At 62.5% G+C, this 18653-nt stretch overlaps 5 protein-coding genes and 1 pseudogene across 6 annotated transcripts; all 6 read right to left on the bottom strand.

Moving 5' to 3' along the window:
* Positions 1-672: 672 nt before the first annotated feature.
* LINJ_23_1690 (conserved hypothetical protein) lies at positions 673-1638 on the bottom strand (the record flags this gene model as incomplete). The annotated part of the gene is made up of 1 exon (XM_001465805.1): positions 673-1638. The coding sequence occupies one exon, from the start codon at positions 1636-1638 to the stop codon at positions 673-675; it is 966 nt and encodes a 321-aa protein (XP_001465842.1).
* A 2291-nt stretch (positions 1639-3929) lies between these two features.
* Positions 3930-4673, bottom strand: LINJ_23_1680 (conserved hypothetical protein; the record flags this gene model as incomplete). Its single annotated transcript, XM_001465804.1, has 1 exon — positions 3930-4673. The coding sequence occupies one exon, from the start codon at positions 4671-4673 to the stop codon at positions 3930-3932; it is 744 nt and encodes a 247-aa protein (XP_001465841.1).
* A 2106-nt stretch (positions 4674-6779) lies between these two features.
* LINJ_23_1670 lies at positions 6780-7590 on the bottom strand (annotated as a pseudogene). Its single transcript is given in 2 exon segments — positions 6780-7361; positions 7363-7590. Coding segments are annotated over 2 exon segments (810 nt in total).
* A 915-nt stretch (positions 7591-8505) lies between these two features.
* LINJ_23_1660 (putative Ran-binding protein) lies at positions 8506-9147 on the bottom strand (the record flags this gene model as incomplete). The annotated part of the gene is made up of 1 exon (XM_001465803.1): positions 8506-9147. The coding sequence occupies one exon, from the start codon at positions 9145-9147 to the stop codon at positions 8506-8508; it is 642 nt and encodes a 213-aa protein (XP_001465840.1).
* Positions 9148-9785: 638 nt separating this feature from the next.
* Positions 9786-10283, bottom strand: LINJ_23_1650 (conserved hypothetical protein; the record flags this gene model as incomplete). Its single annotated transcript, XM_001465802.1, has 1 exon — positions 9786-10283. One exon carries the CDS (start codon positions 10281-10283, stop codon positions 9786-9788), a length of 498 nt encoding a protein of 165 aa, XP_001465839.1.
* Positions 10284-11086: 803 nt separating this feature from the next.
* On the bottom strand, positions 11087-17809 carry LINJ_23_1640 (putative DNA polymerase theta (helicase domain only); the record flags this gene model as incomplete). Its single annotated transcript, XM_001465801.1, has 1 exon — positions 11087-17809. The coding sequence occupies one exon, from the start codon at positions 17807-17809 to the stop codon at positions 11087-11089; it is 6723 nt and encodes a 2240-aa protein (XP_001465838.1).
* Positions 17810-18653: the final 844 nt, after the last annotated feature.

Raw genomic sequence — 18653 nt, 5'->3', positions numbered from 1 at the left:
CTGAGGGCAGTGGTGGTATCCATTCAGCATCCACGCGCGTGCGTCGTGAGCGCTGGAATAAACTCGGAAGATCGCATTGCCAGCCAGTTGGCTCACTCGCTACAGAGACAGCTTCATGCTGCTTCCCCACGGTATCAGAGTCTGAAGCTACTACGGCATCATCATACAGGTTCACGCAGAGCCCTTCCCCACCACCGCCACATATACGGGTTACGCCCGTCTCTCAGAACCAGAGAGGGGGTGCTCACAAACAAGAAAGGAGGGGCAGCAGGATTGAGGGCGAATACGCCCACGACCACACGCACTGCACGGGTGTCAGAGCCATCATCACCGCCTGTGTGCACGCGCGAAGCAACAAGAATAGCGAAGGGAGGGTTGTTGATGACTTGGAGGCGAAGCGGTGCCGCGCGACAAGAGGCAACCGCATCCTCCTCCAACAAGGTGTGAGAGGGTCGTCCATGAAAACGCGAGAGGTGGCGGCGAAGCGAAGCGCGGCTCTCGCGCAGCCACGTGCGCCACAAGCAAGCACACATGTGTGTCCGTAGTAGCGCGCCTCCACCACCCTCTACACCAAAGTGCCAACAGCGGCAGGATGCACAGAGAGACCTGTCGCGCACACGACAGCTGCGCGTGTCTGTGCCCTCCTCCCCCCCCCCCAATCACGCTTGCCGACTACACGGGGCTCATGAAGAGCACATCTGCGGAGCCGCCGAATCGACGCGCGTAGCCGTGTGGCGCGCGACGGATGTCGTGGTCAGGCTTGAAGGGGAGTATCATCCGGTGCCACCGCTGATCGCTACCGAAGAGGTCAAACATGTAGAAGGCTCGATCTTCGGCCTGGCGCTTGCGAGCTTGCTCTAGCTCGTCGGGATGCTTCTTAGAGGCGATCATACGCGACACGGAGGTCTGGCCACGGTACGCCATGCATGCGAAGTGCAGTGCGAACGCCAGGAAGCAGATGCCCATGACGGTGGAGAAGATAATCGATAAGATGATGACCATACTTTGCAAGACGCTGTCGTCCTGCAGCGCCATATCGAAAAACTTCGGGAAGTGGAAGACGCAGCTGAAGAGCGACGTAAGCACAATGTGAAAGGCGCCGACAGGGATGTAGCCAACAAACAGCAGAAAGAACTTGCTGTTCCCACGGCCGACGCAGTTGTTGATCCATGGGCAGTGGTGATCCATGCGGTAGACGCAGCAGTGGCATGTGTGGCAGTGATGAGCCTGGTCCGGCTTGAACTGCTTGCAGAAACTGCAGTAGCGAAGCCTACCGACCCGGTCAAGTTCGAACACCTCGTACGGGTTGTCACTGACAGACCGGCCCTGGTACACCGGGGCCTCCGACCACGGCTCGTGCGGCACGAAACCAGGGCAGGTGAAGATGGCCAGCAAGAAGTTGCCGTACACCATCACCTCGGCAAAAACCATCACCACAACACAGTAGTAGTAGTACACAAAGGACGCGTTGCCGATCTCGCACGCGGCGCGAAGCCTTCTGAGGAAGCAGAGGTGGTATGGAATAATGTTGACCGCGATGAGAGCTATGGCAACCACGCACGGGATGTAACTGCATGCCAGCGCGCACCACCCGCTGCAGGTGCGAGGCCTCACTGTGTGTATACTACCCTCGCACATTACAAAACCGCTTTTCAAAATCAACGAGTGGGCGACAGCAGCAGCAGCAGCAGCAGCACAAGCAGATGCCCCTCAGAAAACAGAGCGCAGAGCAAGTGACGAGTCCGCAGCGAGTAGTCGTGCACACAAGTGACGAAGATACAAGAGGGGAGCAGAAGGTAGCTGTACGGGCACCGCAAGGTGCAGGGTCGCGGGTGGGTTGTTCTGTGGATGGAGCAGAGGAAGGTGAGGAACAAAGAGATGGAGTTTTCCGCGAGTGTGTCTGCGGCCTTCGTCAAGAACCACGACGTGGCGGTCAGAGCCACACCCAGAGGAAGAGAAAGGCGCCTGCACACGGAGGCGCGCCAAACCGAGAGCAGTGCGGTGATGCGCAGGCCAACGAGGCTAAGCGAAGCAGCAACAACACGAGAAAACAGCAACGGCGGTTCGCAGTCGCACAAGCACGCCAAAAGACGCTTTCACGTGTGTGTGTGTGTGTGTGTGTGTGTGTATCATACGATGGTGTTGACGCGGGCCAGAACAGATCGAGTCCCCAACACACACACACGGGGGTGCAGCGGAGAGTGTGGAGGCGGCGATGTCCGCAATGCGCATTAGACACAAAACAAGCAAGATGGTGCGTGGAAAGGAGGGATGCTGTCATGGTGAGCCCGAAGCTGAAGGCGCGAGCGATGGGCGACGCACACAGTCCGCCACTGATGTAACGGAGCAGCAAGTCAGAAGAGGGGAGGCAATCGCACCTGAAGCTGGTGAAGCGCGTCCATGTTCACCCTCTCTTCAACGGCATTCGTGTGATTCGATGCGCGACGCGTGTGCTCAGAGAGCGCGCGAGACGACCCTCTCGATGAGGGAGGCGCACACTTGCTTGCATTAGCCCTGTCAAGACAACTGGCGGCCCTTGCGCAACGCTTGGGGAAGCATGGAGAGAGTGGGAGAGGGGCGGTTAAGGCTAGAGGAGTAACAGCTTGCGACTCCCTCATCACTTCCGGCCCCCGTCACTACACAAGCTTAGAGGCGCTCCCTCATAGCGCAGACGCGTGTGCAACGGGTTCTCTCGTGCCTCAGCCGCCCGCCTTCCGTTCCGTTTTGCCCCCTTGCTTCTTTACCAATAAGGTGTAGCCTCACGGGCGGGTCCGTGTGCTGCTCTGTCTACGAACGCACACGAAAAAGCAAAAGAGGGTGCTGCTGCCCTGCGCGATACTTCCGCCACGCTGCGTGGAGCTCTGCAGGTCGGACCACTCCACCTGCGGGCAGTCGCGGACATGAATGGCGGCGGCTGTTAATCCTTAACCACTGACAGACAGACGACACACGCAGAGACGAAAAAGAGCGGCGCGCGTGCCCGTGGCGTGGTCGGGAGACGGACAGCTCCGCGCACATGAACGAAGAACACAAAACACATCGGACACGCGCAAGGGCCCCCTCCACCGCATCACACGCCCGCCCGCGCGCGCACACCACCGCGCAAATATGCCGCCACAAAACAAAGAGACACCCAAAAAGCGGAGATGGCACACAAGGTAAGGCGCCACCAACCGGCGAGTCACAGGTCTCATCCCGTGCTGCGAAGAAGCCGTAGACACGAGTTGCAGCAGTGCGCCGACTCGGTCACCGGCGCACAGCCCCTGCCCCAAACCTCTACCCACTCACCCGCGTTGCGGGTCGCCTCACAGCCGCGCCCACCATCCCCGGTCGCCACCCCTGGTGGCGTCCCTCGGCGCGACACTCGGGGCTCCTCCCACCAGGTGGGCAGTGCGAGGGCCTGGTGTGTGGGGCACGCTCAAGTCGCGTTGAAGCTCTGCCTGCCACATATAAAAGGCGCAAGCACGTGCGCCGTCGCAGGCCGCTCCGACGCACCGCCGTCCAGGACCCGGCCGCCGACATCCGTAGCGATGCACCGCTCTGACTCCCCTACGTCGTGGGTGCTGGGCCCCGTCACCACCAGCGGTTTGCTCGGCATTGGCATGGGATAGGTGGAGGCTGCTTGGCTTCTCCCCACACGCAGAGCGTGGCGGGGTTGCTGCGCCCTGTGATGCCACTCACTGCGGTGTGCCTTCCGTCATCTGGGCGGAGGCGGCGATGAGGGCATGCATGAGAGAGACACACAGCTGAGCATTTCGCTCCCTCCCCGAGCTGTCGCAGTGTACGTGTGCGAGAGCATTGTGTAAGTCTGTGCCCAGGCAAGGGGAGAGGCGCAGTCGTTGTCGACGATCATCGCCATCGGCCTCTGTGTTGTGAGCTGCTCCTGTCCCTCATCCCCCTTTCTTAGCGCCCGTCGTCGGCGTCACGCTTCACTTTGATGTGGCAGCGAAGTTCTTGAGCGCGCGCTCAATCATCTCCGTCACCTTCGTCGAATCGAGCACGACGCCCTGCTGCTCCACCTTCTCTAGCACGGAGAGCGCCTGCGTCGCATTGCCGGCATCCACGGCAGCGTCGGCAATGCGCAGCAGAGCCGCCACCGTCGTCTCCCTCTTCTGCACAGAGGCGAGCTCCTCCTGCGCCTTCTCCATCGCCTGCCCCTCAGAAGGGCTCACACCGCTCAGAACGCGAGCGACGCTGTGGTACCGCTCCACAATGCTGTCCACCTGACTTCGGTGCAGGTTGGCGTTGCGAACGAACGGGCGAATGTACGCGTACTGCTGAAAGAAGTGGCGCAGGTCCACGACAAAATCCTTGATCACCGGGAAGTTCGGCAGCGGTGCGACCGTCGTGACTTGCTGGGCGAACGTGATGCATGCCAGCGAGTTGATACCGTTGATGTTCATGGCGCAGCTACCGCACACTCCCTCACAGCAGGAGCTTCGGAAGGCCAGGGTAGGGTCTTGGTGGGCCTTCACGGCGATGAGCAGGTCCAACACCATGTATTCGTGGTGCTTGTCGTACTCATAGCTCTCTACGCGCGACGAGTTCGTCTCGGGGTCGAAGCGGACAAGCTGAAGGACAGCCTTCTTCGCGTGCGGCTCCGCAGCCGCGTCCGTGGTGGCCATGCGGCGCACCATGGTCTTGTACGGCCGGGGGGCAACCTTGCGCAGCATCTTGGAGCTGTGCGTTGCAGGCGGAGGAAGAAGGGGGGGGGGGGGGCGAAGCCGGCGATGGAGGATGGTGTGGGTACTCGCTGAGAGCGGAGAGAGCGAGAAGACGAAAACTCCGCCGTGATGTCGTCCACCAGAACAAGTCGGGCGCTACGGCGTTGCGCGCACAGACACAATGACGGTAGAGAGGGCAAGAGATGCACAGAAACGTTTTCTTTGCGTGAGGGAGGGGGAAGGTGCGTCGTAGCGCTTTTGTACGCTGGGCGGTTGCGCAATCGAAGCGGGGGGAACGAAAAGAGGGCAACGCGGAAGACAGAAGAAGAGGCTAAAGCACTAAGGAACTAAGTGTGTGTGTGTGTGGTGTGTGGGCCAGTAAGTGCTACGCAGGCGCACGTGCACCAACTTGGGAGCGTCTGTACACGACTGATGACAGTGAACGAAGGATAGGATCTGATGTGTGCGTACGTGGTGTCACACTCGTCAACAAAGAACAGAACGGGGCAGGGAAAGAGTTGTGGATGCTCTGACGCCGCCGTCGAAGAAGAAGAGAGGAGCACAGACATGCATCAGTGATTTCGTGGCATGTGGGTCACGCAGAGATGATCATGAGCAGCATGACGCCCAGGCAAGCACATGCAACGGTGGCGAGAGGTTGAGAAGGTGCAACAGAGGGAGAGGGATAGAGGACGAGTAAAGGCAGGAAAGGGTGAGCGTAGAGTCGGCAAAGAGTAGCACGACGCACGTCTTATCCGTGCAAGAGTCCACCGAAAGACAGACGCCAACGCCAGGGCGCACGTAGAGAAGAGGAGGAGGGGATGTGCAGTCGGAAGAAGCCACCGACTCGGCGCCCCGTGGGCGCGCACAGCAAGCAAGCACCCTTATGCACCACCGAACGGCTCCATGGCGGCGTCCGTGTACAGCCCAGGGTGCATGCGTGCACTTGCTCTGCTGTGCCACACTCCATCCGGCATGATGGAGGGAGCAGAGCAAGATCAGCCCAGCACGCCAAGAGGGAGTGGGAGAGGGGGGTAAGAAACATGAGGCGGTGGACAAGCTCCGGAAAATGACGGAGGGCGAGAGGCGATCAAGCCCTCTCCCGCGCCACGCCCGTGCGCACAGATTTTTCACTCTGACAGGCGCCAAGACACACATCAGCGGCAGCATACTGAAAGAGGGATAGATGTGCGCCTCGACAGAGGTGCAGGTGCTCGTGGATCGCAGAGAAGGCAGTGGGGCGTGTGCAGCCTCTCATGAACGTCACGGGCGCATGCTGCTGCGCCGCTGCTGCTGTTGCCGCGTCATGTCCTCTCTCCGCTTACCTCGTGTTTCTCGCTGGCACGCCTCTGAGTGGATGCAGTACGATGTAAGCGGCAGTGCATCGGTGCACGCACGCGTGCAAGCGGGCGTGGGGTGGGTGGGTGTACACATCAAGGCATCCTCTGCGGTCAGCGCTCCGCTGCCGCCTTTCGTTCCTTCGCCGCCCACCTCCCCCCTTCCCGGCAGAGCAGGTGCGGCTTACACGGCACGGGCATGTCATGAGCCATGCGCCCCACCCACACAGCTCAGTCTCGCCTACGCCCAGAGATCCGCCCTTTGTCTTCTCGCCGCAGGACCAGCGCTTGGCCGCCGCCCTCTCCCTCACACGCGGTTCAAAGGCACGCGCAAGCACACGGTGATGTCACAGCAGTGCGTACGCGCGTCAGTGTTCAACAGACATCGTGTTGCTTTTTGCTGCTGCTGCCGCCGCCGCTGCGGTCAGTGTAAAAGGAAAAGAGATACAGCTCAGAGAGAGAGGGAGCAAAAGGATGATGAGACTGGCACTCGGCCGGGAATGAGGGACACGCCGGGCCCAGCGATCGGCTGGAGGGTAAAGTGTCCACCCCCGCCCCGCCACCGCGCCCTACAGCCGTCAGTGCCTACACACACCTACGCTCACGCCGGGCATCTCGTCAGGCCTGCTTTGGTCACAGGGAGTGAAGGGAAACACTGCGAGAGAGAGGAGACGCGATTGCGAACGAGGGGCGCGCGCATAGACACACGGAGAGGTGGAGGCAGGCGGGCACAGCAGAGAGGAAGAAGAGGGGCGGGGTTCGCTGGTGGGCAGCGTCACACGGCGGCTTCAGCCAAAACACGAGTCCAGAAGATGGGAGCGGGAGACACGCACGTTGCCCGTGCAGTCACAGCGAGGTGCACGTTGAAAGTGCCGGCACCGGAGTGCAGCGTCACAAAGACGATCCCCGGCACCCTAGACGCAGCAAGGCGCCGTGACACAACCGTATGCAGGTTCATCGAGGTGCCGCTCACGATCATGGCCGGGCCCTCGCACAGCCGCTGAGCGGAAGCTTGGCCACTAGTGATGTGCGCTACGATGTCAACGCCGGTCACGACATCGGAGGCAATACCAGTACGAGAGGCGAAGAGGAAGGGTGCCCGACAGACAGGATTGCCCTTCTGTGTAGGCCGAAGATCTTTGGCACGCCGTCCGTTGCGCCCGCCTGTACCACCTGCTTCGCACCACCCGGGCACCCCTCCTCCAAGTGCTTGAAGACGAAGCGCACCGTGTCCTTGGCCCTCTCCCGCATCTCGCACATCATCTCCACAGCATCCATCAAGCACGCCGTGCGCGTGTCATGGCCGCTGGCACGCACCGCACGCCGGGGTTCTGCGACTTGGACGGCACATGCGTCAGCTATGTCAGCGGTAGTGCATCCCTCTCCGCGCTCAGCGCAAGCATAGGAGCCTCACCAGCGCAGCCCTTCACGTCCGCGATGATGTTCCTCAACGTCACAAGCGCAGCAGGGATTTTCCCCAGGGCACCTTGCACGTGCGAAGCCGTTGCCCCCCTCCCGGTTGCGCAGGCATGGGTGCGCGTGGATGTGGTGGTTTCATTGATCCTCGTCGGCCGCACGCTGTTCACCATGTGGCCAGGCTGCAGCGTGAGTGGCGAGATGGCAGCAGCGGGAAGCTGAGGAGCGGAGAGAGCAGAAATGGGTACGTGGGCTGGGCACTCTCTGGATGGCGACGGAGGCGACGCTGAAAGCAGCGATGAAAGCAAGAGAGCACAGTGAGATTTGATGAGGAAGCCTGCAGTGGCATTCTTGGGTGCCGCCCGAGTCACGGAATGATGCGCTCGCATAAATGCGGTTGTGTAGGTGAGCGCGGAAGCGGCTGTTGTGCGGAGCCGGCGTCGGAGAACGAAAAGAGGGGACGAGGCGGAGACAGGCCGAGAAGAGGTGGCAAGGTGGAAGAGAGGCGGGCGCGAGGATGACGATCAACGAGAGAAAGAGCTGCACCCACGTGGCCGGCTAATAGACAGCTAGAGAGCGTCAGCAGGGGCTTGACAGTCTGGTGGCATTGGCTTCCAGTGAGCGAGTCATTCAGCGGTGTGCTGTACAGCGCAGCCGTTGGTGCGCGCATGTTTGTGCGTGCGCCGTGCCTTCGTGGTGGTCCTCGCTGTAGAGAGTGAGCGGGGGCTGCGGTAGGCCAATGCAAGGCCTGCTTTGCGTGTAGTGTTCGCTTACGAGTATGCGAGGGATGAGGCAACGGAGTGGAGGATGCCCACCTCGCACCTTGGATGCTCTGTGATACCTATGTGAAGACGTGCGCACATTTGGTGTGGTGGCGGAGTCAGAGGGATCGGGAAGTGCCAGAATATGCGGCTTACGGCTCGACCGGTGAGCCTACGGCGCACGCGGGGGGAGGAGGGTAGCTCCTGTCAGTGCGGAAGTCCTTGGGCACGCTGGTGTGCCGCTCCGTCTTTGTACGAGCACTCGCGCGCGCACAAACGCCGCGCCCTCTGCCCTCCTCTACAGAGCACCACCGGCCTACGGCTGCGCTACTCCTCCTCAGGCACGAACAGGCCCCACTCGACAACCTCCAGCGAGGCGACCGCCGTGTACAGCAGCTGCAAGCGCTCCTGCTCGGTGAGTAGTCGCTTCACCACCCTTGCCTCCGAGCTCTCGGGGTGCAGCCAAGTCGGGCAAGACACCGAAACCAGTATTTCCGTCGATACAGGCGGCGTGAATCGCAGCACCGCCAGCCCAACGAAGACCTCATTCTCCTTCCCTTTCTCATTCGTGTACTTGGATATACGCTGCAGCCCTGTCGTGAGGCACGCAAAATCGCACGACTGCGGTGCCACCGGCCCACAGTCGGCGGGCGCAGCTGGCGCAGCCGATGTGGCCAGGAGCGGGAACGCCGACGGTGGGAGCGTGCAGGTTTCCTCCTGAGAGATACTCTCCGGCGCGCATCCGTTGTCCTTCGCGAGGTCGTGATAAAAGAAGGCGCCGGCCTCGAAGTTGCAGACGTGTGTCTGCCGTCTGAGCAGTTCCACGATGACGGAGGCACCCGTGTCCGCGTCCGTGTACACCTCCTGGTTATCCGGCACTTGGCGGAAGTCGGAGACGTCGATCATCGTCTGAGGGAGACTGATGCGCATAGCGCCGCCGTACAAATCCACCGTGTGCGTCGCCGCCATGTCTCGTGACAGTGGTGGTGGCGAGTTGAAAATTACTATGATGAAGGAGAGGGAGAGGGAGAGCCGGAGGGCACCCCGCCTGATGCGCCAGCTCCGTGAGGTGGCAAGGGAAGGCGGTTCTGCAGTTCTGCGTGGGTGGCAGATGCCCCGCTCGTGGCCCTCGAGGCGCTCAAAGAGAAAACTAGAATAGAGTGGGGGGTGGTGCCACCGCGCGCGTGCGTGCGGTGTATGAACGCGCTCGCTTAGGAGTGATCACCACAGAAGTGCTGCGCAGTGAAGAAAGAGGGAGAGGAGTGGAAGGTGGGTGCACAAGACGAGGAAGTCACTTTATCGTGTGGCCCTGCACGAGCGCTTGGGTCGAACCGTCGTCAGATTCGACGCCGATGCTTTCGGAAGCGTCAAGACGTGCGCCAGCGTGATACAACGCGGTTCGCCTTGCCTACTTGTGGTCCCTGCTCACGCCCTTTGCTTCGACTGCCGAGTTGCACTCCTGTGCGCAGTCCCTACATGTGCAGCCGAGAAAGAGAGAAGGAAAGGAAAGGGGGGCGTTGGACCTGCACAACACATCGGCAGAAGACCTGGAGCTCGACCACCTCCCTCCCCCTTCCATGCGCTTTACACAGATAAAGACAACTTGCTCAACGCCGCTTCTGCCCTTTCGTATTCGCCGCCTCCTCTTGTCGACGGCGCTCGCGCATTTCGGGCAGCTGCAGCCGTCGCCGAGACGCCTTCAGCAACCGCGTGATGTCAATCAAGTGGTGCCACACCTTCGTCACGCTATAGGCAGTAAACAGCAAGCATGCCATCCACATCGCGTCCGTCAGCCCAACTTGCGCCACGAGCGGGCGGATCGCCGCAATCACGTAGAAGAGCGGCTGTGGCAAATCTTGCGCGTTCTTCTTGGCGAACGTCTGCAGGGTCTCGCCCAGTGCGTTGTAGGAGGCACACAAGACATGGCCGAGGAAAACTGATATCGGGATGAGGGCGATGGCGACGGCGCCGTGCTGCATCACGTTGACGCGTCCGCAGAGCTGCCACACGGTCACACAGAGGACAGCGGTGGCGAAGGCACAGATCAACGCAACGATGCCGCACGCGCTCCACAGCGCGGAAGCGCTGCTTGCAGAAGACAGCATGATGCAGAGCCACTTGATCCGGTGGCGAAGACGGAAAAGGAAGTGCCACTGCTTGCGTGCACTCGGCGAGAGGCACACAAAAATGGGCTCTGTCGACTGCACGGGTATGGGCAAGTGTTCGAACGTAGAAGAGGAGAATGGGCGGCGTCCAGGAGAAGAGCAAGCGAAGAAGAGCGGCAGGACAGCGCCACGTGCGGCGTCGGCGGGGGAGAGGTGCGCCATCCGCCTTGATTTGGAGTCGAGGAAGCAAATCAAGCCACCGGGCCGCCAGACACACTCGGGAGTGCCATGAGCGAAAGACAGATGTGGAAGCGTCTGTGAGGTGTCGGGTGCGGAGGTGCGCAAGCGCGCTCGGATCGTCACGTGCTGGTGCACCCCCGCTTTGAGAACGTCACAGCGAAGGTGAGAGAGAGAAAGAGGTGCAGAGGCTGTTGTGCTGTCGCCTCACAGGCCAGAGCAGTCTCACGCGCTGCGCTCTTCCACTTCCTCACGTCTCTGGCGGATGCACGCACACGCACACACGCACACAGTGGGAGAGGAGGAGTGGCGCCCACGCCAGCGTTTCTGTTTTCGTTTTGGAGAGACACGCAACGATAAACAAAGGAAGCAGGCAGCGCGTCTGAGAGTCGGCATAACGACACCGGCGGCAGTGATGCTGTTGACAAGGCACGTACATGGGGTGCGCACGGGTCCACACGGCCCCCACCCTCCCACCCAAGCACACCCTACTACCTCTGGTCGAAGCTGAACGTCCACAAGGCTATCCCGTTCCGTCTCCGCCTTCTGAGTGCTCTCCTTCAGCTTCAGCGCACACCGCGAACGCCGCCACCACCGCCGCAACAAACCGTCAGTTCCTGCAGCTCGCCCTTCTTCTCCTTGATCTGAGACTGTAGGGCGAGGTTTGCCTCCCGGATCGCCATCAACGCTGAGCGTTTCGTAAAAAACTTCGCTGCCTTGCTGTCCTTTGGGTTCATCAACTTCACCTTCGACACCATATCATCCGCGTCGGCTGCCGCGATCGCTGCGACCTTCTTGAAGCCGGCGTTCCACAGCGCCCTCGCCCGCGGCGGCTGCATGCCACGTATCTCCATTAGCGGCAGCAAGTCCGGCTTCACACCGAAGCCGAGTCGCTTGACGAAGGAAGAGAGCACCGCCTCCAGCGAGAACCACTCCATCGCATGACAGAAGCTCGTGATGGAGCTGCTGAACATCGAGGCGGAGCGCATCAGATTCTGCAGCTGCCCGCGGCTCACGTTATACCGCTGCTCCACCGTCGCCATCGGCACCTCAGCCAACACATCCGCCAGCATAAGTGCCACGTAGAACCTCCTTGCCGTGAAGAGGCGCCGTCGACCCTCCTCTGTGGCCTGCAGTGGACCGCCGAGCCCCATCGCCTGCTGATCGACAAAGTAGGCATCGACCCCAAGCAGGCTCGCGATGCGCTGGCGGCTGTCGCTCATGCGCGACATCATGAGCCGCAGCAGCTCCCAGTCGCACTTTCCCACCTCCCGCAGCGGCGTGAGGAAGTAGCAAAGGTGCAGGTCGTCGGACAGGATGAGACCGGTGTGGCGCAACTCGTCCAGCTCGGCGCGCAGCAGCAGCGCCTCCTCCACACTAAAGCACGAGCGGACAGACGAGCTGCCAAACGATGTCACATGCACCTGCGCATGGCAGGCGTCGTGCGTCTCTGCTGAAGCGTCTGCGTGGGCGTCGTCCGATACGCCGCTCGGCAACGTCTCCAGAGCTACGCTCGATGTGGTACCGCTGTCCTTACAGACTGCAGCCCCAGCAGCAGCACGGCCACCGGCGCCGTTGCTGCCGCCGCTGCCTGCGCGTGTACAGGCAACGCGGATGAAGCCGCAGCGCGCTAGTGTAACGAGCGAGGCGCGCACCATCGCGTTCATGGCAGCCGGCGGCACGCGCGTCAGAGACGGCGACGTCGGCGAGGCTGGGTGGGAAGGCGGTGAAGCCGGAGGGCCAGGCGCAGACCGGCTGCTCTCGGAGTCCTGTGCGGCAGCGGCGTCGCCGTCATAGCCGACTTCGGAGGCGAGGAAGAGGCCGGTGACACTTTCGCATGTGCCTTTCGCTGCCGCTCCGGGAGGCGCAACTCCAGTGCTCGCGGACGCAGCCGGGGCGGCAGCTGCAGGGATGTGCGGCTGCCACGACACGTCCACAGGACCCACCGCCCACCTGCTCAGCAGTGAGCCGCTCCACTGGCAGGCGCTTTGGAAGTCCGCCACGAGCCCGACCCCAACGCACTCCAGCAGCGAGCGGGTGAGCGTTTGATCGTCTTCGAGGAGTTTGCTGCAGCACGGCTCCACCGCGGCGTGCATAAGGGCGTGGCCGCGAGCCTGATCACGGCTGCTCAGCAGCAGGAACGACTCGCCGTACGTGTCCAATCCGGCTCTCCCGGCACGGCCGCACATCTGCAGGTAGCGCGACTTGGTTAGAAACTCGCGGCCCACGTACGGCGTTTTGATGATTACCCGCCGCGCCGGCAGGTTCACGCCAGCGGCCAGCGTAGAGGTGCAGCACAGGATGCGGATGTGTTTGCGGCGGAACGCCGTCTCGATGAGGTCTCGCTCCTCGGCAAGGAGGCCACCGTGGTGAAACGCTACTCCGAAGGCAATCACCTCACTGAGCTGCGAGGCTTCGTGGTGCGCGAGCGCCTCGAGGTCCGCAAGGAGGCCTTTGATGGCGGCCGAGGCCTGCGACGGCACCGCCGCCATCGCAGCCGCTGTGGCCGGCCCTCTTGTTAAGCTCGGGAACGGTACGTCAAGCACGGAGACGTGCTGTGCCTCCGCCGCCGCATCGCTGCTACCCGACACCCACGCGGACGGCGCTTTTTGGCCGGCAATGGCTTGAGCCCTGAGGCAGTTTACGATGCCCTTCGCCGTGTCGACGCACTGCTGGCGGCTGGCGCAGAAGATGAGCACGGACGCATCCGGCACCTCCGTCACGAGCTCCACAAGATGCTGCGTGACAGAGCCGCCGCTGAGGTTGCGCTCGTTGCGCTGGCCATCGCGTAGCACGAGGCCGCCAACGACACTGTAGGCGTGCAATGGCACGGGCCGGAAGTCGTACTCAAAGCATGCGGCGCGCAGCCACTCGGCTAGGGTGCGGAGGTTGGAGACTGTGGCGCTCATGCCGATGATCTGTAGAGGGCCGGGGTCCGCAGCCGCCTTTGTGGTGTCCGTCATGGCTGTCCTCTCACGGAGGTCCTCCTCTGCATCCTCCAACTCCTCCGGCCATCCTGGCCGCGAACCACTCGCACTGCAGCGACTCTGCGTCGCCGGCGCAACCACGGCGTCACGCTTCCGCTGCCGCGCGGCGTTGATCACGAGTACCTTGGAAAGAAACAACTCCAGCGTCGCCCCTCGCCCGGACTCGCCGACCATGTGCAGCTCGTCCACCACCACCGCCCCGATCTCGTCGGCACGGCCCTCTTCGAGCATGTGATTCAGCAGCGAGTTTGCCTTTTCGATCGTGCAGACGTAGACTGCAGGCGCCCCGCAGAGCGGGAAGCGGCCGGAGCTGCCGTAATGGCCGTCCACGTTGAAGTCATACGCTGTCGTCAGCGGCTGCAGCGCCATCGTCTTCTCCTCCGCAAGCGACACAAAGGGCAGGACGAGGAAGCACGACTTGCGGCGGTTCAGCACACACCGCAGGAGGCTCAACTCGGCGACCAGCGTCTTGCCACCGCTGGTGGGGAGACTGTAGACAAAATTGCCGCCCTGCCGAACCTCGGGGCGGGTGAGCACGTCGTGCTGCCAGTCGTACAGCGACGTGACGCCGCGCCGTGTTGCGTAGAAGTGGCCGACCTCACGCGGCAGATCGTAGAAGAGCTCCCAAGTATCGTCTGTGCAAGCGGGTCGTGGGAGGGGAGGCGACGGCGGCTGCGGCGGCGCAAGGGGTGCATAGGAGACCATCTCCCGACTCTCTCGAGGGTAGGGCTGCGCTGCCTCGTCATGGGCCACCGGTGCCTGCGCGGACTGAGGCGCCGCCACAGTCGGCGTTTCAGCGCCCATGCAACCCACAAGTGGCGTTACAGGAGCGACTGTGAGCAAGGCCGGCGGGTAACCGTCGTTTAGCAACGGCCACGGTTGCGGGAACGGTGCGCTTCGTCGACTCCACGCTGGCTCCTCACTTGTGAGAGTCGACGGTGTGCGGTGCATGACCACCGTCGCAGGTGTTGAGTCGACGGGCCGCAGCAACGCCGGCTGCGCGTTGGCAATGACCTGCTGAGCACACCCAGTCGTATGGCGGCTCTCCATACTGCTGGGCACTTTCCTTGTAGCCCTTGGTGTCGCTGACCTGACGCCATCCAAAGACGCCGTCGGTCCCTCTGTTCCCTGCCGTGGCACAGCACCGTGTCCTGGCAGCTGCTGCAGTTCGGATGTGCCGCCCCCAAAGGAACACTTCTCGGCTGAGAGATAGCTCACCTCTCTCAGTGTCGGTGGCACCGCGCCGGTCGACGCAGCCGCCGCCGCTGCCGTCGGCTCCACTGTTGATGTGGCGGCTGCAGAGGAAGAAAGTGTCCCTGTCGTTCGCGCAGCGGAGTGCAGCGTAAAGCACGTGCGGCCTGGGCGTGCGGGCACAGCAGGTGCACCGCTGCCACCTGCAGCAGCCGCGGCAAGGTACGGCAGCGCGGTGACGTACAAGTCGGAGAGCGGAGGCGCTGCGTTTGCAGCCGACAGCGCGGAGACGCCAGTCGCAGAGGAAAGCGCGTCGCTCCCCGGCGACATCGGCGTCGGTGCCACAACGCCCATTTGGGAAACACCGTGAGCAGCGCAACCCTCGGCCTTTCCATCCTGACTGGGCACCCGCATCAGCAGAGGATCACGCGGAGGGCTCACGTGCTCGGCCGGCAACGACGGCAGCCACAGATCAGGTGGGTACTTTGTAGCACAGGCTTCTGAGGGCGGCGAGCTGACTGGAGTAGCAGGCTCAGCCACAGAGGCAGCCACATTTCGAGCGCTCCCAGCACATGCCTGGTCTGTTGTCGTCGTCACCGATGGTTGGCACAGACGTAGCTGCGGCTCAGGGAAGGGATCGGGTAGCGCTGCGGCGGTTGCGTTGCCAACGCGCAGCGAGCTGAACGAAAACACGGTGCGATGACGTCCAGGGCCCATCCTCCCAACACTCAGGCCTCCACCCCCATCAGCAGCGACCGCAGCAGTCACAACGCCGAGCGGCAACAGCTCTGTACCAGGCGCGAGCACCAATGGAAGATGTGGCGGCGTAGCCGCACGGATCGGCCACGTCGACGGTGCAGACGGCAGGCGGGCGAAGGCGCTGGACAGCACTGCCAACGAGCTCGCTGGGGGCGTGGTACTCGAATAGGTTGTAGCGGTGCCACCGCCGTGGCTGCAGCCGCTGAGAAAAGCGTGTTCGTTGAGCGCAGCTGGAATCGCGATGGAGGGAGGCGGCGTTGATCCAGAGATGAGCACGTCACCTGCGCCATCTTGGAAGCGGAAGAGTGGTTGCGCGCTGCCCTCATGACCGCTCATCCCTGGGCCAGAGCGCAGCTCACTATCGTCATCAGCTCGCTCCACCGCCACGGCGCTGTCTCTCATGATGTAGGTCGCCCCCTCGCCGCCGCCTTCCTCCTCCGCTTGCCTCTCTTCCTCTTGCATCATGGACGACTGCGAGAAGAGCGGCGGTGCGCAGCTGCCGGTGCCGGACGGCGTGAAAGCAATGTCCGTCGACATGCGCAGATCCTCTGCCATCTCGCACTCGAGTGCCTCGTCACATTCCTCTCTCTCGGCCTCCTCTGCAGCAGCGAGTGCGCTAGAGGGGTGCGTCGACGCCTGCTGCTGCTGAACGCGCGCCAGCTCTCCCACCGAGCGGGCCGGAGACGCCAGAGACGACAGTGTCTGGCGCTCGCCTCCCGCAGCTGCAGCAGCGACAAGAGCCCCCGCCTGCCCTCGCATCAAGCCGATTGCGGGAGCCGGAGAACTGTCCGCCAACAGCGGCGATAGTGGCGATTCGGCGCGCTCGAGGCGCGGCGAAGAGAGCGGCACAGAGAGTCCACGGCGTGAGTTGCTTGGGAGCAGCGAGGCCTCGCGACTGAGCGAAGGCAATGACAGTGCAGCCAAGTCATGCACGCGGAGCTGCGGCACCGCCGGCGATGGAGATGTGGAGTCGCAGGGCGGCAGCGGCAGGGGTAGTGATGGAGGGGTGGATGGCGCGGCCTTTGGTGTGCTCGGCGCCGCAGGCGGAGCCGGCGAGACCTGCTCAGATGCACCGCTGTGGCACGGCGATCGGTACGGCGGCAGCAGCGACGATGACGTTAGCGAGGGAGGAGCAGGAGAGATCGCTGCAGCGTAGTCGCGCTGCTCATGCTCCATTGCCGAAAGAAACCGCTTTCCCGATCGCGTTGATGGTGACAGTATCGTCGACGCGGTCATCGCCGCAGCCAAGGGAGTCTTGTGATGCTCTGACACTGCGGTGCTGCTATGCGGCTCTCTGCCCACACACACCGCTGAGTTAGCCCCAGGAACCCTCAGAGCGTCCGCACCCGGTGCCACTGGGACTGCGTCGCTTGCGCCAGTCCACGCCGGCACAGCGGTCGCTGAGCCCCAAGGATGCACGTGCACGGTATAGTCAGCGGCCACGCAGACGTCCGCAGGCGCTGGCGCACTTGACACACGCGGCACCGGTGCGGATTCAGGGGCACCCATGGCACCGGCACCATCAGCATCGTGTGAGCTCCGCAAGAGCGCCAGAGGCTGCTCCGCAGAGGGAGGGTAGAAGACGGTGCGGCGGATGCGCGACGTGGAAAGGCGCCGCGCAGTGGGCAGCCGTGGAATGGATAGCTGCACCAGTGTGGTGTCGTCGCTCTTGACTCTGTTGCTGTCTCTGCTGGCGGAAGGCGCACAACCGCGTGTGCTTGCCGGCTCATCACGATGATGTGCACCACCGGCGTAGGGATCATCGGGAGAAAGTGAGCGAGGCCGCTTGCGCAGCAGAGGCGTGTTACTACTGCTAAGCGCGACGACTCTGTCATCTCCGCTCGCGCGCGCCGCCGTGTGCTGCGCAGCTGCTGTGGCAACTGTAGTGGTGTCCGCTGGTGCCCTCATTGCGGTCGCGGTGTTGCTCGCACCATCACGCGGTGTAGCTTGGTCGGTCTGCCGTGGTGCGCGCCGCAGGTGATTAGCGCTGAAGTGACCGCTCAGCACTCCACGTGGCCCCTGGGGGAAGGACAAGCCGCCGCTCTTCGGGTCGAACGCAGTGGTGCCAGCGCCAGCGTCACCAGTGGCAGCGGCGATGGTAGATGCCTTTTTGCAGCGACTAGGGCTCTTACGACAGTAAGCGGAGGATGACGACGGCGATGGGGAAGGCACCGCTAATGTTGAGCCGCGTGTCGACACCTTGCGAGCCGACGACGCAGACGGCGGTGGCGGTGGTGCAGCTGAGTTCGTCGACGAGACAGTCGTCTCTGCGGGTTGCTCGTGGCTACCTCTCGGCCGTGGGGCGCGAAACCCCTTCGTGGTTGTCATGGTGCGCCGCATTCTGCTTAGCATAGCGATGTACGACGGGAATAAGATAAAGAAAGCGTTCAACGCGTATCAGCGTAGCAAGAGGTCGGTAGGTATGTGTGCGGCCGGGCGGGGGAGGGGGGGGTCTGGAAGGATAGCTGACGCTGTTTCGAAGAGCTCCTGCGTGGGTCCTGCTCTTGCATCAGCAGCAGCACGAGTGCTTGGCACTCTGCTGTGCTCATGTATCTGTTCCGTTGGTTCCCTCCCTCTTCTTCGACGGCGTGCTACGGCAGGTGCGCAAGATCTACAGGAACGGTGGGTGGAGAAAGCAACGCGGCTACGAGTACAGCAGTGCTGACAGAGTAACGTGGAAGGTGAGCACGCCGGCACGAGCTCGTGGGGTGCGGTGCGCGAGGTGAGGAGGGAGGGGAAGGACGGTGGCAGAGCAGAACTTGAGAGGTGGAGGAGGTAGAGCACGAGTCGAGGAACAGATGCCGAAGTGGCGTAGGCTGTGACTCGTGGTGGTCGTCTCTCCCATCCTAATCGCGGATGTGATGGTCCTTGTGGGCGACAGACAGAGAGAGAGCAGCGCCAGCAGGAAAGGGGTTGATGGTGTGTCGAGCACGGACCGGCGCGTGGAGGTTGCCGCGCGTGTGTCTAGTTTAATCACTGCAGTCAGCACAGGTTGGAGAAAACGAGACGTGCCTGTATGCCGCTGTTGTACGTACGTGCGGTGGTGCTTGGAAAGCAAACGAGGCTTCTATGCGTTGTGGAGCGGTCGCCCACCGTCATCACCTCATCCTCCCTCTTCCTCAATGGCCGGCGCATTCGCGAAAAACCGCCCAGCAGCAGCTGATAGAAGCGAAGAGTAGTGACGGTGATGGGCACA

The sequence above is a fragment of the Leishmania infantum genome, chromosome 23, assembly GCF_000002875.2.
Source record: "Leishmania infantum JPCM5 genome chromosome 23".
NCBI classification, from domain to species: Eukaryota; Euglenozoa; class Kinetoplastea; order Trypanosomatida; family Trypanosomatidae; genus Leishmania; species Leishmania infantum.
The sequence above is the reverse complement of the archived record's forward strand: the minus strand, read 5'-3'. Positions and strand labels throughout refer to the sequence as shown.